Source organism: Nerophis ophidion, linkage group LG20 (assembly GCF_033978795.1).
Source record: "Nerophis ophidion isolate RoL-2023_Sa linkage group LG20, RoL_Noph_v1.0, whole genome shotgun sequence".
Taxonomy (NCBI): Eukaryota; Metazoa; Chordata; class Actinopteri; order Syngnathiformes; family Syngnathidae; genus Nerophis; species Nerophis ophidion.
In genome coordinates this window covers 19820461-19848264 of record NC_084630.1, presented here as the reverse complement: position 1 = coordinate 19848264, position 27804 = coordinate 19820461, and the positions used below count along the sequence as shown (strand labels likewise).

At 40.1% G+C, this 27804-nt stretch overlaps 1 protein-coding gene and 1 long non-coding RNA gene across 3 annotated transcripts in view; one reads left to right on the top strand and one right to left on the bottom strand.

Moving 5' to 3' along the window:
- The window catches only part of LOC133538835 (neuronal pentraxin-1-like), a 35412-nt gene extending 29043 nt beyond the window's left edge, over positions 1–6369 (top strand). Inside the window, exons 4-5 of the mRNA XM_061880672.1 lie at positions 2880–3059; positions 5387–6369. Of these exons, the coding sequence (XP_061736656.1) occupies positions 2880–3059; positions 5387–5608 (402 nt within the window). The 3' untranslated portion in view covers positions 5609–6369. The remainder of the gene's footprint in view (positions 1–2879; positions 3060–5386) is intronic.
- Positions 6370–17031: 10662 nt separating this feature from the next.
- Positions 17032–27347, bottom strand: LOC133538834 (uncharacterized). 2 transcript variants are annotated; one of them, XR_009803122.1, is made up of 8 exons: positions 26138–27347; positions 25466–25600; positions 22236–22311; positions 21263–21340; positions 20652–20729; positions 20043–20121; positions 17402–17473; positions 17032–17285 (listed from the first exon to the last, which is right to left on the bottom strand). It is a non-coding gene; the product is annotated as an uncharacterized LOC133538834 (long non-coding RNA). The 2 variants fall into 2 exon arrangements; XR_009803121.1 differs by lacking the exon at positions 26138–27347 and having other exon boundaries at positions 25466–26075.
- Positions 27348–27804: the final 457 nt, after the last annotated feature.

Genomic DNA, 27804 nt, shown 5'->3' with positions numbered 1-27804 from the left:
TAGCTCTAGACTCCTTCCGATTGATATTGTGATTACTGCCACAGGTGGTGGAAAACTGTACTACAACTGATCACCTCAGCAACCCACGCAATCCAAAGCTGGCAGATATTTCTTGGCGGCCCTACAATGGCTAAGAAACACTGGCTTAGAGGGAACATTGCTATCAAGTAGGATATACTGAACACCAAAGAGCACGTGAGACCAATACAGAGCTGCATAAAACAAAACAGCATTTAAGCCAGTGTTATCAGTGTTGTCGACATTTCAAATTGTTTTTGAAAACCGTGGACATTGTGTCATTTATCAACAACACCCAGAAACGCTGCCGGCTTCGCTGGGCCCAATGTCATCTAAGATGGACTGAAGCAAAGTACAAAAATGTTCTGTGGTCTCACAAGTCGACATTTCAAATAGTTTTTGGAAACCGTGGACATCGTGTCCTCCGTACCAAAGAGGAAAAGAACCATCCGGATTGTTGTAGGCGCAAAGTTGAAAAACAGCATCTGTGATGGTATGGGGGTGTATTAGTGCCCAAGGCATGGGTAACTTACACATCTGTGAAGGCACCATTAATGCTGAAAGGTACGTACAGGTTTTGGAGCAACATATGTTACCATCCAAGCAACGTTATCAAGGACGCCCCTGCTTATTTTAGCAAGACAATGCCAAGCCACGTGTTACAACAGCGTGGGTTCATGGTAAAAGACTGCAGGTACTAGACTGGCCTGTCTGTAGTCCAGACCTGTCTCCCATTGAAAATGTGTGGCACATTATGAAGCTTAAAATACCACAAGAGAGACCCCGGACTGTTAAACAACGTAAGCTGTACGTCAATGGGAAAGAATTCCGACTGAAAAGCTCCAAAAATTGGTCTTTTCAGTTCCCAAACGTTTACTGAGTGTTGTTAAAAGGAAAGGCCATGTAACACAGTGGTAAAAATGCCCATGTGCCAACTTTTTTTGCAATTTGTTGCTGCCATTACATTCTAAGTTAATGATTATTTGCAAAAAAAAAAGAATTTTCTCAGTTAGAACGTTAAATATCTTGTCTTTGCAGTCTGTTCAAGTTGATATAAGTTAAAAAGGATTTGCAAATCATTGCATTCTCTTTTTATTTACCATTTACACAACGTGTCAACTTCACTGGTTTTTGAGTTTTGCACTATTAAATTTGTTTTGCTCCAACCGTTGTGTGTCATCAAAGAGAATGAAAAACTATTTTTAAGTCTGTTTTGCTATTGTTACGTCCATATTTTAAAAAGACGTGTTTCGGCAATAAAGAAGTTACCAAAATTTATTGACAAATATGGTCCAAACCATACTCGCCAAACCTCCCGATTTTCGCTGGAGACTCCCGAATTTCAGTGCACCTCCCAAAAATCTCCCGGGGCAACCATTCTCCCGAATTTCTCCCGATTTCCACCCGGACAACAATATTGAGGGCGTGCCTTTAGCGTCCTCTACAACCTGAAAAGGAGACTATTATATATGTCTCCGTTATCCATAGGTTAATCTATAACCCATAAAGTAGTGAAGTGAATTATGTTTATATAGCGCTTTTCTCTAGTGACTCAAAGCACTTTACATAGTGAAACCCAATGTCTAAGTTACATTTAAACCAGTGTGGGTGGCACTGGGAGCACGTGGGTAAAGTGTCTTGCCCAAGGACACAGCAGCAGTGACTAGGATGGCAGAAGCGGGAATCGAACGTGCAACCCTCAAGTTGCTGGCACGGCCACTCTACCAACTGAGCTATACCGCAGGCACGGAGCTATTTCTCAGCGTGTGTTTATTCCAGCCGGCACCTTAATACACTGACACACAACATTCGGATTCCCATCATGCATTGCTTCAAAACTACGGCAAGTAGTATGTCCAAAAAAACATAACAGAGACGAAGCAGAAGAACGAAGAAGAGACATGGCGACGACGAGTAAGAAGAAGAGGTACGCTTGCAAGTTCCAAAATGATTGGAAAAAAATCATTTCAGTTCATCCAGGACAGCTCGGAGGGGAAGGGGTATGCTGCCTGCAAATTTTGTAGATCAGACTTCTCCATTGAACACGGTGGCCGATCGTATATATATATATATATATATATATATATATATATATATATATATATATATATATATATATATATATATATATATATATATATATATATATACAAACACCTCACTCTGTGCGTCGGTTGAGGTGGGCGTGGTTGGGGGGCGGGGGTGTATTACGTGGCCCGTAAGAGATGCATGGGATTCTGGGTATTTCTTCTGTTGTGTTTATGTTGTGTTACAGCGCGGATGTTCTCCCGAAATGTGTTTGTTATTTTTGTTTGGTGTGGGTTCACAGTGTGGCGCATATTAGTAAGAGTGTTGAAGTTATTGATATCACAACCATCAGTGTAACATGTGTGGCTGTTGAACAAGTATGCCTTGCAATTGATGATGTATGCGATCAGGGGTCGTATCCTACATGTGACCGGCTGGCACGCGGATAGCATTGTGTGAAGGCGCGCACGACGTTATGTTTAAGAATACGTTAAAAGCTTTGTCGACACGCCCTTAAAATAATTATGCGGCTGAAAACCGGAGAATGCTTAAATCCAGACAACCTCTCGGAAAAATTTCGAGGGTCGGCAAATATGCAGCCGAGCCACATCAGAGTGATCAAAGAGCCGCATGTGGCTCAGGTGCCGCGTTGCCAACCCCTGATCTACAAACATTCAAAAAATTGCTATTGTGACATCTAGTGGACACATTCAGAACAGCCGTTTCTTTCATTCAAAAATTTCGGTTCATTTTTATATTTAGCAAACTCATCCCGCGGGCCGGATAAAACCTGTCTGATAGTACCTTTAAGTCTCAAAATGTGTCTTGTTCAGGTTGCAAAGCTGCCGTTCCTCATCAACGATGGCAAATGGCATCACCTCTGCATCACGTGGACGACCCGAGATGGAATGTGGGAGGCCTTCCAGGACGGAGTGATGAGGGGAAACGGGGAAAATCTGGCACCGTATCATCCCATCAAACCGGAGGGGGTGCTGGTCCTTGGACAAGAGCAGGTGCAGTACAGCTTTTGTAAATACACAAACTGTATTTAATATAACCCAGGACAGTTAAATGTGTGTTGGTGTGCACGTGTGTGAAGGTTAGGGGGTATCATGCTCGGAATGTATTTAGCAGTGGTCGGCAAGCCAAAACGTTGAAAGAGCCGTATCGGACCAAAAATACTTTCAAAAAAATCTGTCTGGAGCCGCAAAAAATTAAATTAACTGTTATAATGAAGGCAACACATGATGTAAGTGTCGATATTAGCTAAATTAACCTACTATCAAAATTACTTTAAAAGTCTGGTATAAGTGTTGTAATGAAGGAAACACATGACGTAAGTGTCTATACTAGCTATAGTATCTGTGTGTATGTATGTATTTTTATATATATATATATATATATGTATATATATATATATATGTATATATGTATATATATATATATATATATATATATATATATATACAAACATATACATACATACATACATACATATATATATAATATGCATATATAAATACACAAAAAACATATGTACATATATGTAATATACATATATATACACAATATACATATATATAATATACATATATATACACAATATACATGTATACATACATATATACACCTATATATGTATGTATGTATATTATATAAATATGAATAAATGTATATATATATAAATACATGTATATTTTATAAATGTATATATATACAAATAAATGTATATATATATAAAAATGTATACATACAAATATATATACACACACAAACACATAAATACACATATATATATACACACACATATACACACACACACACACACATACACACACACACACACACACACACACACATATACATACACATACGCACACACATACTGTATATATACACACATACAAACACTTATATATACATATATATATATATATATATATATATATATACACACATATATATATATGCATATACAGACACACACACACACTTCAGCGATGTCCTACTTAGTCCGACTTCACCTCTCAAAATAACGTAATTGATGTCACCACATGAACACGGCTGGAGAAATACCATACAGAAACACACTTGCACCCTACTGGTCATTGAAACCCCTCAACAGTGTACAAAGCGGTCTATTTTTCGGCACATTTAACATTCAATAAACACGCTTCAGCAATTCAAACATATCTTACGTGGTACTGTCAAAATTAAAAGAATTATGTAAAACAAATGAAGCCTGAAAATATTAAACTAAATATTCGAACTCGCAATTTTTAGTACCCATTCGACGCCGTATAAGTCATGGGTACCACTCGTAGTCGGTAGTTGTTCGTAGTCGGTCGATTCATGTGAAAGTTGATTCTGAAGCTTCCGGTTTTGGTCGATTCCGTCTCACAAGATGTATTTTATCTTTAAATATCCCTCTTGAAAATGGCCTTGCAAATATATATCAACATTTTGCTCTCCTTATTTGTGAGTACCGGTAAGTTTTCTGTAGTTTTCTATGGTTGGTATAACCCCGGTGCCACTTCCTGTTTTCTTAAACGACCATTGTGTGTGTAGACCAGGATAAGGTTAGGTGGGATCTACCCTGGATAACCTTAGCCGGTGTAGAAGGGGCCTCAGTGAACAGAACAAATAGAACAGACAAGCCATTGTAATGTCTGCTCACGGCAAAACAAAAATCCTACTCTTGATTTGACTCCCTGGAATGGCCTTGACGCAGGAGCAGGCTGTTCTGAAAATATCCCCAAGGACACCTCAATGATGGACGCTTTTGACCTCCCTCCCTCCTCAACGACACCTGGAGTCCAACTTTTGCTTGCATGCAGAACGGCCCCAGGCCTATGGACACAACATCAACACACCCAAGACAACGGGCATATACACACACACACACACACACGTCCCCCCAGTCTCCCACCCCACGCCTTCACCACCTCTTAAATCCCCTTCGGGGTGATGGACGGCTGGCAGCGCTTCATAGCAGCAGTCGACCTCCAGGGCCCCAACCCCCCCACCCTCTGTTGCGAGTTGTCGTGATTATATGTAACATGTTGGTGTGTGCATGGCATGGAGGTTTTTTCCCACTCTAGACTGGGCCCCCTTAAGAGCCCAGTCTAGATTGTATTTGTAACCCTGTACACTGTTTGTATGTCTAATCTTGAACGGGTTTGTGCTGAAAACATAGTTTTGTTGTACTTGTTGCAATACCAATAAAGACCTATCCTATCCTATCCTATCCTATCCTATCCTATCCTATCCTATCCTATCCTATCACACAGAACAGGAGCTTGTTTATAAACCTCTTTGTGTTTCTGTGCATCTTTCACAGGACATACTGGGAGGAGGCTTTGATGCAACGCAAGCTTTCGTGGGCGAACTAGCGAACTTAAACATCTGGAACAGGAAGTTGTCCATCACCGAAATCTACAACTTGGCCACGTGCAACAGCAAAGCGCTGACCGGCAACGTCTTCTCTTGGACGGAGAGCAGCATCGAAATATTCGGCGGAGCCACCAAATGGTCGTTCGAGCCTTGTCGTTCAGCCAACTGAACTGAGAAGAGATTGGCCTCTGTGCGTTTTCTGAGCTTTTGTCGTTCTCGTCTTCATTTGATGTTTGTTTAGAGGCCAGTGGATCTTGACTTTAGTTGTAAAGCTTAACCTGGGATTTTTACCATTCCTAAGTATTTATGTGCCGAACAACAGAAAAAAAAAAACATTGAGTTCAATTGAAAGCACAAGTTCGTTCTTTGTTTTGGCTTCCTGTGTCGGGACAAGTCATCGACCAAGCGAGGATCATTGTTGCTAATTCTTGTCAATGGTTGTTGGCGTGGGAAGAAAACCATCCGGATAGGCTGTCAAGCCAACCCGGAACTTGCACTGTGACGGACAAAAAAGAACGGAAGGATCGGATCCATCACAAGCAACTTTCTATTTGTCGTTTGCTTCAAAGTCTTTCTGTAAGAATGTCGCCAACTTGTCACAAAGCCTGGGTGCCTTGGCCTGGTACAAATATTCAGCAAAGTCCGTGTTTATGGCTTTCCGTTTCCTCTTTTCTTGAGCTTGGTTAAGTTGATTGTCGCAGATCGTCATCCGACATGTTTTCCGCAGGTGTTTGTACTGCTGTGTATTAGGAATGTTACAGTATCTGTATAGTAACAGCATGAAAGACAGAGTGCTGTGAAAGCATTGTTGAAATCTGCTTTACTATCTTTTCTGGGCGTGGGTTTTTTACTGCATTGTTATATGCTCCAAGCATGGCAAACCTGAGAGATGAAGAATTTAATTTTTGTAATAAAATTGTGATACTTTCATGTTGGTCTTGTGTGTGGTTACCCAATCTGCTCATGAAGGTCACGAACAAAGTGCTCTTCAACCCCAGCTTTTTATTCATTTCATTTTTTTTCTCTCAGGCCCTTCTCAAAATCTAAGGGGTTGCTATTCTGTAAACAGGGGAACACAGTTGTGCCTTATCAGCTTAGCTCTCAAATGCTTTATGCCCTTGGTAGGTTCACAAAATAAACTGATCCTGGTTGAAAAAAAAACGGACAAAGTGCTGCTTATACAAACCCCAAAACCAGGGAAGTTGGCACGTTGTGTAAAAGCTAAATAAAACCAGAATACAATTATTTGCAAATCCTTTTCAACCTATATTCAATTGAATGGACTGCAAAGACAATATTGTTTTATTAATCCATCCATCCATCCATTTTCTACCGCTTATTCCCTTTCGGGGTCGCGGGGGGCGCTGGCGCCTATCTCAGCTACAATCGGGCGGAAGGCAGGGTACACCCTGGACAAGTCGCCACCTCATCGCAGGGCCATTAAAATGGTTAATTATTATATATATATATATATATATATAAATTATTAAAAACAACAATGGGTGGCTAAAACATTTGTAAATGGCGACAAGCATATTTCTATTCAATCGTAAATCTAAAATGGAGGTTCCACTGCACTGTATGGACAGTACACATAATGCTGGAGCACAAGTTATTTTGAAACTTGATCCAAAGTTCAAATTCAATTAAGCTACTTCTTACATAATCTTAGCTAGTTATATGGCTTGACAAATCATGTAGTTATGTGTTGTGTCCTGGGCATGACGTTAAAGTGCATTTGGCAGTGGCGGCTCCTCTATGGGGTCTTGGGACACTAAGAGGTTAACCCCTTTCCTTTACTACTATTACCCCAGGTGACCCTTGGCAAAGGCCTATTAGTTGACTGCCCCCTAGCCAGGGATACGTTGAAGACCTCAACGGCGGAGCAGGCGGAAGAAGGCTGCAAAAGGAAAGGGTCCCCAGTCGTCTTGAACTCCATGCGACTGGACCCTGACCGGATTCTGTCAAGGATCGTGTAGTGACTCTTTGTGTACCAGTCACAGGCATCCTCCATTAAAGGGATAGACCCCTACCAGGAGGACCGTCATACTCGTTCGAGTGACCGCCGATGATGATGAGTTATGTCTTACAATGTCTTTCCAGCTTACATATGAGGAGCATCATTAGCTGCAGTACGGAATGGAACTCTTGGCATTTAGAGATCGGTCATCTTCCAATTCAGGGACGATGAACCCAGGCAGGGATTAAAGTGAATAGGAGGTGACACCACAGAAATACTAACCCTAAACCTTTCTTTCAGCACTTACTTTAGGATCCTCTGACAAATACTGACAAAGGTTTTTATCGTTCCTTCCTCTCTGCATCCTACACTTGTCGGGGTGGGCTACATAGATCTGAAGCCGCCGCAGAGCATATATGAGCATTTCCAGGGCTGGCGTGTGACAATGTGGCAAAGTCCCCTGGAGAGATTCCTCCATAGCAGGAGAAGCTGAAGGTGAGGAAAAAGTCAATAAATCAACAAACAGCAGAAGGATCTCAAATCTATTGAATAAAATACACACTTCCTTTCAACAAGATATCCAACCTGCTTAGTCTTGCAATGACTGATGTTGTGGACACGTAGAGGGAGAGTAAATAAGACTTCAAAGAGGAACTGCACTTTTTTGTGGGGGAATTTAGCCTATTGTTCAGAATTTTTATAATAAAAGACAAGAACACACGTCTCTTTGAACCATTGTGTAATGTTCAAATTGTTGTTACTCAGCCAGCGTTTGTGGGTCTGATGGACCAGTTGCATGTTGTGGCTTTTAATGCCTCACAGTCAAACACTTTCATGTTAAAATACTGAACAAATGTTTATTGGGATAAGGTAAACATCTGTTCAGTATTTTAACAGACGTTTATTGGGATAAGGTAAACACTGGTTCAGTATTTTAACATAAAAGTGTTTGATTGTGAGGCATTAAAATCCACGAAATGCAACGGGTCCATCAGACCCACAAACGCTGGCTGAGTAACAACAATATGAACGTTGCACGGAAAATTTCTGTGTCAGTTTCTACAACCCACAAGGATTTTTCTTCTGTGTTTCTGCAATTGCGGTTCTCACACAAGGTTGCAACATTGTTTGTCAACACCGTCTGCTCTCATTTTCTCGCACATTTGACCCTCTGATGTTCTGTCAACATACACGCTGTCCTCCTCCTGTCTAGGCCTGCTTTGTTTGTGTGTGTGTGTGATACATAGAACATCAATTTCTACACTTCTATTAGCCCCAGGTCCAGTGGACCCGGACATCTTATATGTAACAGAAATGTGTAGGGGGGTATATGGTGTAGTCATTAAATATGTATTCGGACATATGTTCTTCACAGAAAATGAGCCAAATCAGTGAGTCTGAGTTTGAACAATTAATCAATTGTATCATTTTTTGGGGATAAAAAGTGAAAACGGGTCCCACAGACCCGAACACCACACAAGGCGTCAACGAGTTTAAAGATGATTAAAAAAATGTTTGAAAGACGCAGGTAATGGGAGTCAGCCTTGTAGCCTTCAAAAACCCTCCATCCACATTTTATGCACACCAAGCTGAAGAAAGAGTCCTACCGGGTTCTTTTGGCTCCAGAGGCAGCGGACAGGTACCAATAGGCCAAACGGTGTGCGGCTTTAGCGGTTGCAGAGGCAAAAACTCGGACGTGGGAGGAGTTCGGGGAAGCCATGCAAAACGACTTCCGGACGTCTTCGAAGCGATTCTGGACCACCATCCGCCGCCTCTGAAAGGGGAAGCAGTGTACTGTCCACACCGTGTATGGTGCGGATGGTGTTCTGCTGACTTCGACAGCGGACGTTGGGGATTGGTGGAGGGAATACTTCGAAGACCTCCTCAATCCCACCAACACGTCTTCCTATGAGGGAGCGGTGCCTGGGAAATCTGTGGTGGGCGCTCCTATTTCTGGGGCTGAGGTTGCTGAGGTAGTTTAAAAGCGCCTCGACGGCAAGGCCCCGGGAGTAAATGAGATCCGCCCTGAGTTCCTTAAGGCTCTGGATGCTGTGGGGCTGTCTTGGTTGACAAGACTTTGCAGCATCGCGTGGACATCGGGGGCGGTGTCTCTGGATTGGCAATCCGGGGTGGTGGTTCTTCTCTTTAAGAAGGGGGACCGGAGGGTGTGTTCCAACTATCGTGGGATCACACTCCTCAGCCTTCTCGGTAAGGTCTATTCAGGTGTACTGGAGAGGAAGCTACGCCGGATAATCGAACCTCGGATTCAGGAGGAACAGTGTGGTTTTCATCCTGGTCGTGGAACTGTGGACCAGCTTTACTGTATACTCTCGGCAGGGTCCTTGAGGGTGCATGGGAGTTTGCCCAACCAGTCTACATGTGCTTTGTGGACTTGGAGAAGGCATTTGACCGTGTCCCTCGGGAAGTCCTTTGGGGAGTGTTTAGAGAGTATGGGGTATCGGACTGTCTGATTGTGGCAGTCCGCTCCCTGTACAATCGGAGCTTGGTCCGCATTGCCGGCGGTAAGTCGGACCCGTTTCCAGTGAGGGTTGGACCCCGCCAAGGCTGTCCTTTGTCACGATCAACGTTTGGCGATCATACACCAACAGTGAGCTGACAGGGACAACAAAAAACGTGAACAGCACAAAAACAAACAGAGCTGACAGCGAGAGACGGTAAGCCACAGCACATACTGGCGCCATCTTGGATTTTCCCATCATTGATTGATACTTTTATTAGTAGATTGCACAGTACAGTACATATTCCGTACAATTGACCACTAAATGGTAACACCCGAATAAGTTTTTCAACTTGTTTAAGTCGGGATCCAAGTTAATCAATTCATGCAACAAATGATGCTCAAACCTGTTGAAAAATGTGTCTACCTGGGTAGCACCTTGTCACGCATGGGCAACATCGACGAGGAAGTCATGCATAGGACAGTGAATGGAAGTGCTGCGTTTGGCTGACTCCGCAGTTTTTTCTGGGAGCGCAGAGGGCTCAGCCTACGGACCAAAGTTAAGGTCTACCGTGCTGTTGTCCTACCCGCCCTGCTGTATGCCTGTGAGACCTGGACTGTATACAGCCGGCATGTTAAACAACTCAACGCCTTCCACATGAGCTCCCTCAGGAGGCTCCTCAACATCAGGTGGCAGGACAAGATCCCAGACACTGAAGTCCTCCACAGGGCTGAGATAGAGAACATCTATGCCATCCTCAGGCGTTCCCAGCTGAGATGGGCTGGCCATGTCTTCCGTATGACAAACGAACGCCTACCAAAAATGTTTCTGTACGGTGAACTGCACCATGGAAAGCGCTCATGGGTGGACAGCAGAAACGCTTTAAGGACACCCTAAAGATCAGTCTCAAGGTCTGTGTTCTGTACCCAGAGACCTGGGAAGCCGATCCCCAACTCTGTTCAAACTGGGACTCTGCAGTCTGGCATGATGTAGCAGACTTCAAGGAAAAACGCATCCATGAAGCCGAACAGAAACGACAGCTCCGCAAGACCAGTGACAGTTCCTCCCTCTCAGCCAGCCACCCTCCAGCTATAACCTGCCCTAACTGCAGTCGTTCCGTACAAGGATCGGCCTCATCAGCCATCTTCGCAAACACAAATCAATGTGAAGTCACCTAGTCATCTTCGAAAATGAAGGACGAACACATGAATACAGTATGTAGCCTTAGTAGCATATTAGCTTGCAATCATGCATTGACCAAAACATGCCTGATTAGCAATCCAGACAAGTCAATAAATTCAACAAAGCTTACCATTATGCATTCACGGACAGCATAAAACGTTTGGTGGACAAAACACAACAGAAAACGGGTGGGATGAAACACATTTTTCCGGGGCAACATCAGAAAAAGTTGTACAATAACGAGTTCGAGGATCGCTGAGATTTGTAGGACAAAACGGCGGTCACCAAACTCTCTCATCAGCGAAGCATGTTTAATACAAACAGAGGGATTTCTAACAATAAGGAAGGTTGGGGTCATGTTTGTTCTCCTAAAGAAAATATATTAAAACAAAAAATACAATTTTCACACATTTCTGAAAGAGTTCCAGGGAGCCACTAGGGCGGCGCTAAAGAGCTAGGGCAGGGGTCGGCAACCCAAAATGTTGAAAGAGCCATATTGGACCAAAAATACAAAAACAAATCCGTCTGGAGCCGCAACAAATTAAAAGACATATTACATACAGATAGTGTCTCATGAGATATAAATTGTATTAAGAGGACTTAAAGGAAACCAAATGAGCTCAAATATAGCTACAAATGAGGCATGATGATGCAATATGTACATACTGCTAGCCTAAATAGCATGTTAGCATCGATTAGCTTGCAGTCATGCCGTGACCAAATATGTCTGATTAGACACTCCTCATAAGTCAATCACATCAACAAAACTCACCTTTGTGCATTCATGCGCAACGTTAAAAGTTTGGTGGACAAAATGAGACAGAAAAAGAAGTGGCATAAAACACGTCTTAGAAAGTCGGAGAAAGTTATACATGTAAACCAACCTTTCTGAAACCAAGAGCTACTTCTTGGGTACTGATTAATGCGAAGGGCTACCAGTTTGATACACACTTAAATAAATTGCCTGAAATAGCCAATTTGCTCAATTTACCTTTAATAAATAAATCTATATGTATATAAAAAAATTGTTATTTCTGTCCGTCATTCCGTCGTACATTTTTTTGCCTTTTACGGAAGGTTTTTGTAGAGAATAAATGATGAAAAAAACACTTAACTGAACGGTTTTAAAAAAGGAAAAAACACGTAAAAAATTAAAATACAATTTTGAAAAAAAAGTTCATCTTCAATTTCGACTCTTTAAAATTCAAAATTCAACCGAAAAAATTTAATAGGAAAACAAGCTAATTTGAATCTTTTTGAAAACAATATAAAAAGAATTCATGGAACATCATTAGTAATTTTTCCTGATTAAGATTAATTTTAGAATTTTGATCACATGTTTTAAATAGGAGCATTACGGTGGCAGAGGGGTTAGTGCGTCTGCCTCACAATACGAAGTTCCTGCAGTCCTGGGTTCAAATCCAGGCTCGGGATCTTTCTGTGTGGAGTTTGCATGTTCTCCCCATGAATGCGTGGGTTCCCTCCGGGTACTCCGGCTTCCTCCCACTTCCAAAGACATGCACCTGGGGATAGGTTGATTGGCAACACTAAATGGGCCCTAGTGTGTGAATGTGAGTGTGAATGTTGTCTGTCTATCTGTGTTGGCCCTACGATGAGGTGGCGACTTGTCCAGGGTGTACACCGCCTTCCGCCCGATTGTAGCTGAAATAGGCGCCAGCGCCCCCCGCTACCCCAAAAAAAGGGAATAAGCGGTAGAAATGGATGGATGGATGTTTTAAATAGGTTAAAATCCAATCTGCACTTTGTTAGAATATATAACAAATTGAACCAAGCTATATTTCTAACAAAGACGAATCATTATTTCTTCTAGATTTTCCAGAACAAAAATTTTATAAGAAATTAAAAAGACTTTGAAATAAGATTTAAAATTGATTCTACAGATTTTCTGGATTTGCCAGAATATTTTTTTTTAATTTTAATCATAAGAAGTTTGAAGATATATTTCAAAAATATTCTTCGTCGAAAAAACATAAGCTAAAATGAAGGATTTAATTCAAATGTATTTATTATTCTTCACAATAATAATTAAAAAAAAATACTTGAACATTGATTTAAATTGTCAGGAAATAAAAGGAAGGAATTTAAAAGGTATATGTGTTTAAAAATACTAAAATCATTTTTAAGGTTGTATTTATTCTCTAAAATTGTCTTTCTGAAAGTTATAAGAAGCAAAGTAAAAAAATAAATGAATTTATTTAAACAAGTAAAGACCAAGTCTTTAAAATATTTTCTTGGATTTTCAAATTCTATTTGAGTTTTGTCTCTCACAGAATTAAAAATGTCGAGCAAAGCGAGACCAGCTTGTTAGTAAATAAATACAATTTAAAAAATAGAGGCAGCTCACTGGTAAGTGCTGCTATTTGAGCTATTTTTAGAACAGGCCAGCGGGCGACTCATCTGGTCCTTACGGGCTACCTGGTGCCCGCGGGCACCGCGTTGGTGACCCCTGATGTATACAAACATACATACAAACGTACATACATACATACATATACACACACATGTATACATATATACATATATATACACATATACACACGCACACATGCGCACACACACGCACACGCACACACACACACACACACACACACACACACACACACACACACACACACACACACACACACACACACACACACACACACACACACACACATAAACACATTTTTTACTGAATGAGACACCCAGAAAGTACATGACAATAATCGGATATATACGATATTAACTATGAACGATAAAACATGGAGTATTGACAACATATAAACATAGCTCATATTCATATATTCATATATATATATATATATATACTGTACATACATACACACATACACATACAGACACAAAAAAACATAAATAATTGGGCCCAAAGTTCGGACACACTGTGTTGTGTTTTAGTTGGTGACCCCTGATGTAAACAAACTAAGGTGAGTTCAAGGACCGCCAAAAATAGTAGGACAAAACGGCGCACGCAAAATACTCGAATCAGTAAAGCATGTTTAATATAAACAGTGTGCCTTATAACAATTAGAGAGGTTTGTTTCATATTTGTCCTCCTACAGAAACCATATTAAAACAAAAAATGTTTTCTTTCCCCCTTCATCTTTTTCCATTGTTCACACATTTTTGAAAAAGCTCCAGAGAGTCACTAGGGCGGCGCTAAAGAGTCTGCGGGTTGCGGAACAGGGTAGTAGTCCATTACCAGACTACAGTAGCGTCTCTCCAACAGCAAGTGTTGCGAAGCAAAGCGAATCGCAAATGATATTTATATAGCCATTTTCTTTAGTGACTCAAAGCGCTTTTGAATTGAATTGAATTGAATTATATTTATACAGCGCTTTTCTCTAGTGACTCAAAGCGCTTTACATAGTGAAACCCAATATCTGAGTCACATGTAAACCAGTGTGGGTGGCCACTGGGAGCAGGTGGGTAAAGTGTCTTGCCCAAGGACACAATGGCAGTGACTAGGATGGCGGAAGCGGGAATCGAACCTGCAACCCTCAAGCACGGCCACTCTACCAACCGAGCCATACCGCAAATAGTGGGAAACATTTAAATTTGTACACTGTAAGAACAGTCTTTGATGTTTTGATGCTGGAATGCTTTAAATGGGCTGAACATGTGTGGAATAGGAATGTTTTGGATGAACTTTGCGCTTGGAAAATGTCAAATACGAGGTGAATTCTTGGGATTTGCAGGACTGTTTTCATTTAAAAGAAATTACATGGGTGCTGGAAAAATGTTGATTTTGAGAATATGTTTGAATGTGTTGGAGTATTGTCACATTAAAATGTTGCTACTCAACATTCGTAGGAAGAAGAATATTCATAAAGGGTGATTCCGGATGTCACGCAGTTTTATCTTTATTGATTTGACCCTCAGTTGTGTCGGTTACCCAGCTGAAGTGGTACGATTCTCGTGGGACCAGCAGATCCACGTCGAGTCTCTTCTGTTCTGTCTCGCTGTCAACCGCGCGATACCCGATCATTTTACATCGTGAAACCCAATATCTAAGTTACATTTCAACCAATGTTTAAAGGGATCTGGGAGCAGGTGGGTAAAGTGTCTTGCCCAAGGACACGACGGCAGTGGCTAGGATGGCTGGAAGCGGGGATCGAACCTGGAACCCTCAAGTTGCTGGCACGACCACCCTACCAACCTTAGCGGTACCGCCCCAGTATAGCGTTGACGCTTTGGAACCCCAAGTCATCTTGGACCGAGCTCAAGCTGCCCAATAAAAGTAGAGAAGTTGTCTCCGTTCTATATCCTTTACCACCGCAGAGACGCATGTGTAAACAGGCAAACTTAAAAAGCATCGTAAAAGCAAATTGATGGCTTAAGTGAAGTGACGCTGAATGAGCCGTCAGCTGCAGGAACATGGATTGGTGCAAACAGGAAGAGGGAGTGACAGATGCTCTTTATGTCGCCACAGAGACTTCTGTAATTATGCTGTTGATCTGTTTTGCAGCGCATATGAGGATGTTTTTTTCCCCCCTGCTCTCACTGATAGATTGCTTCTGTCATCTTTTTGTCTCTTGTACATCATACAGAGTGGCATCGTCACACAATCTTGTGCATATAAGATGCATTCAACAGACCTGGGCAAATACAAAGTAGTCTTGTCCCCATACCAATTTTTAGGTAACAGTGCCAAGATTATTTCAATACTTTGATACTTTTCTAAATAAAGGGGACCACAAAAATGGCATTATTGGCATTATTTGAACCCAAAAATCTCAGGGTATATTATCAATCAATCAATGTTTATTTATACAGCCCGAAGTCACAAGTGTCTCAAAGGGCTGCACAAGCCACGACGACATCCGCGGTACAGAGCAAGTAGCGGTAAGGGCAAGGAAAAAACTCACCCCAGTACGACGTCAATGTGAATGACTATGAGAAACCTTGAAGAGGACCGTAACATTTTCAAATTCTATTTGAGTTTTGTCTCTCTTAGAATTAAAAATGTCGAGCAGCGCAAGACCAGCTTGCTAGTAAATAAATAAAATTTGAAAAATAGAGGCAGCTCACTGGTAAGTGCTGCTATTTGAGCTATTTTTAGTACAGGCCAGCGGGCGACTCATCTGGTCCTTACAGGCCACCTGGTGACCCTGCTGTATACAAACATATATACAAACGTACATACATACATATACACACACATGTACACATATATACATATATATACACACACACACACACACACACACACACACACACACACACACACACACACACACACACATACGTGTTTGGGTGACATATGAGGACTTATGACAAAAACGTGACATATGGGGACATGCCTTTCCAATGGTCCTGCAGGCCTGGGAATCAGACGGTTAGTGAACCAGAATTTTAGAAACACAGTGGTCTATTGAGATTTTTGCAACTCTTTTGTTTTTTTCTGAACCTGATTTTTATGGTACATATGAGGACTTGTCAGGTTTAGGTGACAAATGAAGACCAGAGTGTTTAAGATTTCAAGTTTATGTGACATATGACGACCATGACGTCACAGAGTGTTTAAGATTTCAGGTTCATGTGACATATGACAACCATGACGTCACAGAGTGTTTAAGATTTCAGGTTCATGTGACATATGACAACCATGACGTCACAGAGTGTTTAAGATTTCAAGTTTATGTGACATATGATGACCATGACGTCACAGAGTGTTTAAGATTTCAAGTTTGTGAAATATGACAACCATGACGTCACAGAGTGTTTAAGATTTCAGGTTCATGTGACATATGAGGCTAATGACATCAGAGACTTAACAAAACCACCTGAGTTGGTTTAGTTGATGTGTTGTCATTTAAAAAAAAAAATCCAAATCCCATGCTACTGTAATCTAAAACCAAGAAGAGTTTAAAAGAAACATGGGTAAAAATGTAATTGTCAACTAAGTGTAACTGAATTGTTTTTGTGGATTTTGTCGCTAAGAATTATCTGGAATAAATACAAAACGCTTGCTGTTTATTTTGCTTTTTTAATTGCTGGTAACATACTCAAACTACCACAGAAGATGTGGGAAAACATTTTTTTTCCCTTTTTTTAATATAATTCTGTTATGGATGTAGTACTTGATGGCAAGCCAATCTCTGTCCTGTAGAGCTACTAGTTCTTTATGGAGGCAGGCTTCACAATCTTTTTTACCTGGTACTTTGTTGCCAGTTACAAAATGCAACATGTGTCATTCAACTCCTTCCACTTCTTCCCCTTTGCAGCTGTCATAAAGGAGACAAAATACAATTTCTTACTGAAGGAAAAATGACTATAACACAGTGAAAAGGTGCAAAACGTAATATAATATTCTAGTAAATGATGTGGATTATTTATTTACCCCGCTTTGGAGTGGACCAAGTGGAAGAAGCTTGAGACATACCCACTTCCAGCGATTTGTCCTGCTGTCAATCTGAAAGGAAGAATTAGAAAACTGTAAAAGTAAACATTTAACATATTGTGCTTTGTGAAGCAGCGGAGTATGTGTTGTCTGTCTATTTATGAATAATGCAGACCAGGAGTGTTGGCTGAGTTCTTAACGTTTGCTTTCAGAGCGTGCATATCACAACATACAAGATGCCGTCATGGCGACACAACCTATACCGGGCTACCGCGCATGCTCATCACTCCTGTTGCATGCTGGGTAGGGTAGTTCTTTTTTCCCCTGGCTCATAACATCACAATATAGTACCATGTATATGTGTTCAGTTTATCAAAGCACCAAGCAAACAGATATGGTCATAATTATTTTAAGTGCACTACGCAGAATAAACACAACATTATTAATATTGCTACTACGGATAATTTGATCAAAAATTCCCTAAAACAGCCCACTACCTATAATATAAGTTTTTTAAACATAAGATCCCTGATAAAAAAAAATGTTTCTGTTGTTAGCTCAGAAATTGCCTGTTCAGATGTTATGATTGTGGCTCAGAGATTTGTATGTAGATTATATTTATTTTCCATAACAAACAGGATAACTTAAATACCCTGGCAGTGGCAATAAGCTTAAATGTTTGTATTTACATTTTTTGAGTTGATTTTCATAAAATTTGCTATTTAACTGCTACTGTTTAACAAGGACTGATTTAAATTGTGTTTGCTCAACAAATGTTTTGGCGCTTTTGTTCATGTGGGAGAATATTCCAATAAAGGTGCACTACACACTACTTTTGAATTCATTATTGGGCTTTGCGTATACAATGCATTTAATCGCGATTAATAAGAGAAATAGTGCGATTAACTTCGATTAAAAATTTTAATCATTGCCCAGCCCTAATATATATACAAAAAAGTTGGGAAAATTGTGTTAGATGTAAATATAAACTGAATACAATGATTTGCAAATCCTTTTCAACCCATATTCAATTGAAAGCATTACAAAGACAACATATTTGATGTTCAAACTCAAACTTTTTTTTTTTTGCAAATAATAATTAACTTTGAATTTCATGGCTGCAACACGTGCCAAAGTAGTTGGGAAAGGGCATGTTCACCACTGTGTTACATCACATTTTCTTTTAACAACACTCAATAAATGTTTGGGAACTGAGGAAACTAATTGTTGAAGCTTTGAAAGTAGAATTCTTTACAATTCTTGCTTGATGTACAGCTTAAGTTGTCGTGTTTTACGCTTCATAATGCGCTACACATTTTCGATGGGAGACATGTCTGGACTGCAGGCGGGCCAGGAAAGTACCCGCACTCTTTTACTACGAAGACACGCTGTTGTAACACGTGGCTTGGCATTGTTTTGCTGAAATAAGCAGGGGCGTCCATGATAATGTTGCTTGGATGACAACATATGTTGCTCCAAAACCTGTATGGACCATTCAGCATTAATGGTGCCTTCTCAGATGTGTAAGTTACCCATGCTTTGGGCACTAATACACCCCCATACCATCACACATGCTGGCTTTTGAACTTTGTGCCGGATGGTTATTTTCCTCTTTGTTCCGGAGAACACCACGTCCACAATTTCCATATATAATTTGAAATGTGGACTCGTCAGACCACAGAACACTTTTCCACTTTGCATCAGTCCATCTTAGATGAGCTCGGACCCAGCGAAGCCCGCGGCGTTCCTCTGTGTTGTTGATAAATGGCATTTGCTTTGCATAGTAGAGTTTTAACTTGCATTTACAGATGTAGCGACCAACTGTAGTAACTGACAGTGGTTTTCTGAAGTATTTCTGAGCCCATGTGGTGATATCTTTTACACACTGATGTCGGTTTTTAATGCAGTACATCGCTTACGTGCAGTGATTTCTCTAGATTCTCTGAACCTTTTGATAATTTTACGGACCGTAGATGGTAAAATCCCTAAATTCTTTGCAAAAAAAATGTTTAGCAGTTTTAACATCAAATATGTTGTCTTTGTAGCATATTCAACAGAATTGGGGTTGAAAATTCTTTGCAAATCATTGTATCCTGTTTATATGTACATCTAACACAATTTCCCAACTCATATGGAAACGGGGTTTGAATGTATTTATATATATATATATATATAGCCTATTATTTGCTCACTATTTACAAGTTATGTACCAAAAACACGACCACCGAAAAAATACTTTGATCAATGAAAACAGCACTGCAGAAACCGGCTGTAAACAAGAGGCACTGCATTTTCTGAATTGAAACACTCATTTTAAAGCTTTGACATTAACATTGTAACACACACTAATCTGATTCAGAAAATATGAGGACCTTATATGAAACACACCTAGGTCTTTCTTGGTTCAAACAATATGAGGACATGACGAGTGCTCACATGTAGAATTTATGTTGTTGACTTGTAACATCTCCTGTTTTGCTAAACATGAGTTCCAAACTCCCTACTGACTAACATGGATGTACCCTTACGAAAATGTTGTCATGTAAACTGATCTGTGAGAGATTAAAATTAATAAATGTCTTTCAAAATATAGGTTGGGTCAAATTTAGAGCAGATATAGTAAAAATAGACATGTAATAACCTGTTGGAGGGATGAAGTCGGTTTATGGCTGTCATCTGAATCTAGAGAATGTTGAGATAGAACCTCAAACAGTTGGTTTCTGCAACAAAACACAAAAATATAATGTCATAACTAATTAATTATAACATTCTCACCACTTTTTGTTGATAAAAATCTGAGCATACAATGCCAGATAAAGGGTAAAGATTATTACAGAGTTTCAGCTCTTAGACAATTCATCAAGAATGTAACACACACAAAAATCTGGTTCAGAAAATATGAGGACCTGAATTGAGACACTCATTTTAAAGCTTTGACATTAACATTGTAACACACATTTCTGGTCAGAAAATATGAGGACCTTATTTGAAACACACCTAAGTCTTTCTTGCTTCAAACAATATAAGGACATGACGAGTGCTCACATGTAGAATTTATGTTGTTGACTTGTAACATCTCCTATTTTGCTAAACATGAGTTCTAAACTTTCTACTGACTAACATGGATGTACCCTTGCGAAAAAGTTGTCATATAAACTGATCTGTGAGAGATTAAAATAAATAAATGTCTTTCAAAATATAGGTTGGGTCAAATTTAGAGCAGATATAGTAAAAATAGACATGTAATAACCTGTTGGAGGGATGAAGTCAGTTAATGGCTCACATCTGAATCCGGAGAATGTTGAGATGGAACCTCAACAGTTGGTTTCTGCAACAAAACACAAAAATATAATGTCAGAACTAATTAATTATAACATTATCAGCACTTTTTGTTGATGAAACTCTCAGCATACAATGCCAGATAAATAGTAAAGATTATTACAGAGTTTCAGCTCTTAGACAATTAATTAAGAATATAAAACACACTAAAATCGGGTTCAGAAAATATGAGGACCTGAATTGAGACACTCATTTTAAAGCTTGGACATTAACATTGTAACACACACTAATCTGGTTTAGAAAATATGAGGACCTTATATGAAACACACCTAAGTCTTTCTTGGTTCAAACAATATAAGGACATGACGAGTGGTCACATGTAGAATGTATGTTGTTGACTTGTAACATCTCCTGTTTTGCTAAACATGAGTTCCAAACTCCTTACTGACTAACATGGATGTACCCTTACGAAAAAGTTGTCATATAAACTGATCTGTGAGAGATTAAAATTAATAAATGTCTTTCAAAATATAGGTTGGGTCACATTTAGAGCAGATATAGTAAAAATAGACTTGTAATAACCTGTTGGAGGGATGAAGTCGGTTTATCGCTCACATCTGAATCTGGAGAATGTTGAGATAGAACCCCAACAGTTGGTGTCTGCAACAAAACACAAAAATATAATGTCAGAACTAATTAATTATAACATTAACAACCACTTTTGGTTGATAATATTCTGAGCATATAATTCTACATAAACAGTAAAGATTATTATAGCGTTTTAGCTCTTAGACTATTATTTAAGAATGTAACATTCACTAAAATGTGGTTCAGAAAATATGAGGACCTGGATTGAAACACTCATTTTAAAGCTTTGAATTAAACATTGTGACACACACTAATGTGGTTCAGAAAAATATGAGGACCTTATATGAAACACACTGAAGTCTTTTTTAGTTCAAACAATATGAGTACATGACAAGTGATCACATATAGAATTCATGTTGCTGACCTGTAACATCTCCTGTTTTGCTAAACATGAGTTGTAAATTCCACAGACTAACATGGATGTACGCTTAAAAAATGTTGTCATATAAACTGATCTGTGAGAGGTTAAAAGGATTAAATGTCTTTTGAAGTATAGGTTGTGTCAAGTTTTTAGCAGATATAGGGCAGCACGGTGGAACAGGGGTTAGTGCATGTGCGTCACAAATCGTTAAATCCTGGGCTCGTGATCTTTCTGTGTGGAGTTTGCATGTTCTTCCCGTGACTGCGTGGGTTCCCTCTGGGTACTCCGGCTTCATCATACCTCCAAAGACATGCACCTGGGGATAGGTTGATTGGCAACACTAAATTGGCCCTAGTGTGTGAATGTGAGTGTAAATGTTGTCTATTTGTGTTGGCCGTGTAATGAGGTGGCGACTTGTCCAGGGTGTACTCCGCCTTCCGCCCGAATGCAGCTCAGATAGGCTCAAGCACACCCCGCCAACCCAAAAAAGGGACAGGTAGTAGAAAATGGATGGATGGATGGATAGTAAAATAGTCAAGTAATAACCTGTTGGAGGGATGAAGTCGGTTTATCGCTCACATGAATCTGGAGAATGTTGAGATAGAACATCAACAGTTGGTGTCTGCAACAAAACACATAAAAATAATGTTAGAACTTATTAATTATAACATTATCAGCACTTTTTGTTGTTAACATTATGTGCATATAATGCCAGATAAATAGTAAAGATATTTATAGAGGGTTTCTGTCTCTTGTCCCGCTCATGTCTTGAGATGAACTTCCCTCGGTACTCGACCCGAAAAGAAACTTTTTAAATTGATGCAAGAGCAAATACACCATATCCTGATAAAACAGTTTATCAATTAACAATGTTTGGAATATCTGTTTTAAAAAGGAATAATAATAGTCGTTACTTGACTAAAAATTCATTTACAAACAGAATTACTCTTTCATAAATGTAAATAATTATTAAATTAAGTACAAACCCCGTTTCCATATGAGTTGGGAAATGGTGTTAGATGTAAATATAAACAGAATACAATGATTTGCAAATCATTTTCAAGCCATATTCAGTTGAATATGCTACAAAGACAACATATTTGATGTTCACTCTGATAAACATTTTTTTGGTGCAAATAATCATTAACTTTAGAATTTGATGCTAGCAACACGCAACAAACAAGTTGGGAAAGGTGGCAATAAATACTAATAAAGTTAAGAAATGCTCATCAAATACTTATTTGGGACATCCCACAGGTGTGAAGGCTAATTTGGAACAGGTGGGTGCCATGATTGGGTATAAAAACAGCTTCCCAAAAAATGCTCAGTCTTTCACAGGAAAGGATGGGGCGAGGTACACCCCTTTGTCCACAACTGCGTGAGCAAATAGTCAAACAGTTTAAGAACAACCTTTCTCAAAGTGCAATTGCAAGAAATTTACTGATTTCAACATCTACGCTCCATGATATCATCAAAAGTTTCAGAGAATCTGGAGAAATCACTCCACGTAACCGGCATGTCTGGAAACTAACATTGAATAACCGTGACCTTCGATCCCTCAGACGGCACTGTATCAAAAACCGACATCAATCTCTAAAGGATATCACCACATGAGTTCAGGAACACTTCAGAAAACCACTGTCACTAAATACAGTTTGTTGCTATATCTGTAAGTGCAAGTTAAAGCTCTATTATGCAAAGCGAAAGCCAATTATCAACATCCAGAAACGCCGCCGGCTTCTCTGGGCCCGAGATCATCTAAGATGGACTGATGCAAAGTGGAAAGGTGTTCTGTGGTCTAACGAGCCCACATTTCAAATTTTTTTGGGAAATATTCGACACCGTTTCATCCGGACCAAAGGGGAAGCGAACCATCCAGACTGTTATCGACGCAAAGTTGAAAAGCCAGCATCTGTGATGGTATGGGGGTGCATTAGTGCCCAAGGCATGGGTAACTTACACATCTGTAAGTTACCCATCTGTTTGGAACAACATTTGCTGCCATTTAAGCGCCAACTTTTTCATGTGCGCCCCTGCTTATTTCAGCAAGACAATGCCAAGCCACATTCAGCACGTGTTCAGCTTCATAAAAAAGAGTGCAGGTACTTTCCTGGCCGGCCTGCAGTCCTATCAAAAATGTGTGGTGCATTATGAAGCGTAAAATACGACAGCGGAGACCCCGGACTGTTGAACGACTGAAGCTCTACATAAAACAAGAATGGGAAAGAATTCCACCTTCCAAGCTTCAACAATTAGTTTCCTCAGTTCAAACGATTATTGAGTGTTGTTGAAAGAAAAGGTGATGTAACACAGTGGTGAACATGCCCTCTCCCAACTACTTTGGCACGTATTGCAGCCATGAAATTCTAAGTTAATTATTATTTGTAAAAAAAATTATTCCGTCTGGATTTACATCTAACACAATTTCCCAACTCATATGGAAACGGGGTTTGTAATTAATGTGTTACTTGAAAAAGAAAAGTTTTAAATATCTAGCATATGCAGTTGAGAGACATTTCATGAGAGCAGAGTGTGTGTGTGCCTTTAAAAAGCTGTGCCTTTTGCCAAGTGACGTGGGACGTCAGCGCCCAGACATAGCAAAATAGTTCAGCTGTATTTTTTAGCTTAGCAGTGGCAGTTAAGATAGTTCTGTTGAATGTTTTTGTTTGCGTGTGGATGAGGCCTCTTTCTATTTGATATCGTGTTCGTAATTACTTCCGGGGGTTGCTTTCATTAGTAAAAAGATATTACCTGCACTAAACCTTTTGTGCTTCTAACGCTGTCTTGTTGACATACAATCACATCAAAAGTAGCATGCCAGATTACATAAAACGCATCGTAACAGCGTTGTAGCGTACATAAAAGTTATTAGATTACTCGTTCCCGGTAAAAGTAACAGCATTAGTAACATCGTTTTCATATACCGCTGTTATACCATCCATCCATCCATCCATTTTCTTCCGCTTATCCGAGGTGGGGTCGCGGTGGCAGCAGCCTAAGCAGGGAAGCCCAGACTTCCCTCTCCCCAGCCACTTCGTCTAGCTCTTCCCGGGGGATCCCGAGGCGTTCCCAGGCCAGCCGGGAGACATAATCTTCCCAAGGTGTCCTGGGTCTTCCCCGTGGCCTCCTACCGGTTGGACGTGCCCTAAACACCTCCCTAGGGAGGCGTTCGGGTGGCATCCTGACCAGATGCCCGAACCACCTCATCTGGCTCCTCTCCATGTGGAGGAGCAGCGGCTTTACTTTGAGTTCCTCCCGGATGGCAGAGCTTCTCACCCTATCTCTAAGGGAGAGACCCGCCACCCGGCGGAGGAAACTCATTTCGGCCGCTTGTACCCGTGATCTTATCCTTTCGGTCATGACCCAAAGCTCATGACCATAGGTGAGGAGGGGAACGTAGATCGACCGGTAAATTGAGAGCTTTGCCTTCCGGCTCAGCTCCTTCTTCACCACAACGGATCGATACAACGTCCGCATTACCGAAGACGCCACACCGATCCGCCTGTCGATCTCACGATCTACTCTTCCCCCACTCGTGAACAAGACTCCGAGGGGCCATAGAGGTCAGGTGCATTGTGAGCTGGGCGGCAGCCGAAGGCAGGGCACTTGGCGGTCCGATCCTCGGCTACAGAAGCTAGCTCTTGGGACGTGGAACGCTGTTATTCCAAACACTTCTAATTAAAGCCATATAATACAACCTCTATTAGACAGTAAGGAAATGATCCAAATGAGATGTTGATACAGTTACCATTGATATGTTACATAACAAGACATACCTTTCCAATCATTGATCCACTGGGCCTTAAAACAAGACTTGTCACATCCAGATCAAATAAACTCGGTGGCTTCAGCCTCAGGATTACGTCTCGCTCTTCTTTTGGGCACGATGTCTATATCATGTGTTGATGCGCCTAACAAATCCACACATAAAAATGAAAAAAGTCAGTGACACAGAAATAAAACAAAGAACTAAACCCTTCAAAAACTGTTAAATTTAGGCTCAATGCAGACATGAAGCTTCTCAAACAAAGAACTAATGTAACAATATCAGTAACATGCCAACTCCACAGTGCTTATCAGCTTGAAATATTTGTATTTGAGAAAAAGTATAAACAATTTGAAGAACTCTAGTCTGTCTTGTTTAAAATTAAGAAAAGGTTTACTAGCATAGTGATCAAGGGTGATGGGTCAAATGCAGAGAATAATTTCACCACACCTAGTGTGTGTGTGCCAATCACTGCTACTTATAATCTTCCATGCAACTTTAAAAAAAAAAAGTTAAATGCCTTGGGCTTGGCCCAGAACTGAAATGCTTAATTTAACCTCATAAAATCAAATCTGATTGCAATTAATAACAACAACATTTAACTGTTGATTATAATGAACTATTTTCCTATGTTAAAAAACATTGGTCTATTTAATTACGTTAAACTCAATTTTATGCTCACCTGATTCAACCATGCTGTCGAAGACTGTCAAAGATGGTTTGTGGCCAAGATAGATGTCCCCCTCCGGTGATGCAGGTCCCGGAAGTGATGTTCACTGAGCGCTCTGTTGTGCTCAAAATCGTGTGTGAAGTTGTGTATTTCGATTATAAATGGTCCTTTTGGAAAACCCTTTTTATATATATTCAATATTAAGTGTGATACATGAGCTGTATAACTTCCATGATGAAAATAGTTAACTAGTGATTTAGCCCTCTGTTAGGAGCAGACATCGTCCAGCGGCCAATCAGGCGTCGCCTAACTGAAAATTGGACCAATCAGACGCCGAGACTCTTCAGAGTGGGCGGAAGTAACCGTCTTGAACACCATGTAAAGTGAATACCTCCAAAAACAATCCCCATATTAATCCTAAATTTGCCCCAAAGATAAAAATACCCAAATAATGTGCTATTGTAACCATTTGAAAATATTAAATACTGGATGTAGTTTGAATTGCATTTGAATTATTGCCTTTGTCTCAATCAAGGTTGAAGGTTGTTTTTTTTTTATGCAAAAACCTACATTTCAGGCACATTTAAAGCAATTATTGTGCGGCATTGTATTTTAGTCAACAGAATAGCAAAAAGTCCAATACAGTAAAATACTGAATCAAACAAATTAAATCATCACCATAATCCCTTTATTACTAATTGTCTAGCCCAAATCCTCTCCAGATAAACCAAATTAATAGATAAAACTAACACTAAAAAGGATGAGATCATCAGATCAGTTGAAAATGTGTTGTTATTTAATTCAGAATTCAAGAGTATGTTCATTGCTGTAATGGTTAGATGTTTTTCAAAATGTTGGAGTGTGTGAGTTTCTGACCCACATGACATATGAGGACATATGACATATGAGGACAAGTGTGTGTGTGTGTGTGTCATAATAGCAAAGATGGCCACTAGGGGCAAAATCGAAGGTGACCAAAAAAATTAAACACACTTTCACACACTTTTTCTGAAAATTTGACAAATGAAGACTTCAGAGATTTTTGGTCTGGGAACATGCTGGGAGGGTCTAGAACACGATAGCATTGCGGGAAATATGGGGACATGGAAAATGTCCCCATATTTCAACAGGTCCTCATATGTAAGGTGAAATTTCATAAAAATGTCCCCATATGTCACTTTGACAAACGCACACACACACACACACACACACACACACACACACACACACACTTTTTACTGAATGAGACACCCAGAAAGTACATGACAATAATCGGATATATACGATATTAACTATGAACGATAAAACATGGAGTATTGACAACATATAAACATAGCTCATATTCATATATTCATATATATATATATATATATATATATATATATATATATATATATATACTGTACATACATACACTCATACACATACAGACACAAAAAAACATAAATAATTAGGCCCAAAGTTTGGACACACTGTGTTGTGTTTTAGTTTTTCCTCTGTGTGTGTGTAGTATTTCCTGTCAGGGCTCTTGTTTTAGTTCTGTTTCCTGCCCGTCTTCCTGAGTGCTGTGTCCTCTCAGCTGTGGCTTATTGGCACCTGGCCCCACCTGGTGTCAATCAGCCAGCTGCTATTTGAACCTGCCTTCCCATCCAGTCTGGGCTGGATTATTGTCATGTCAA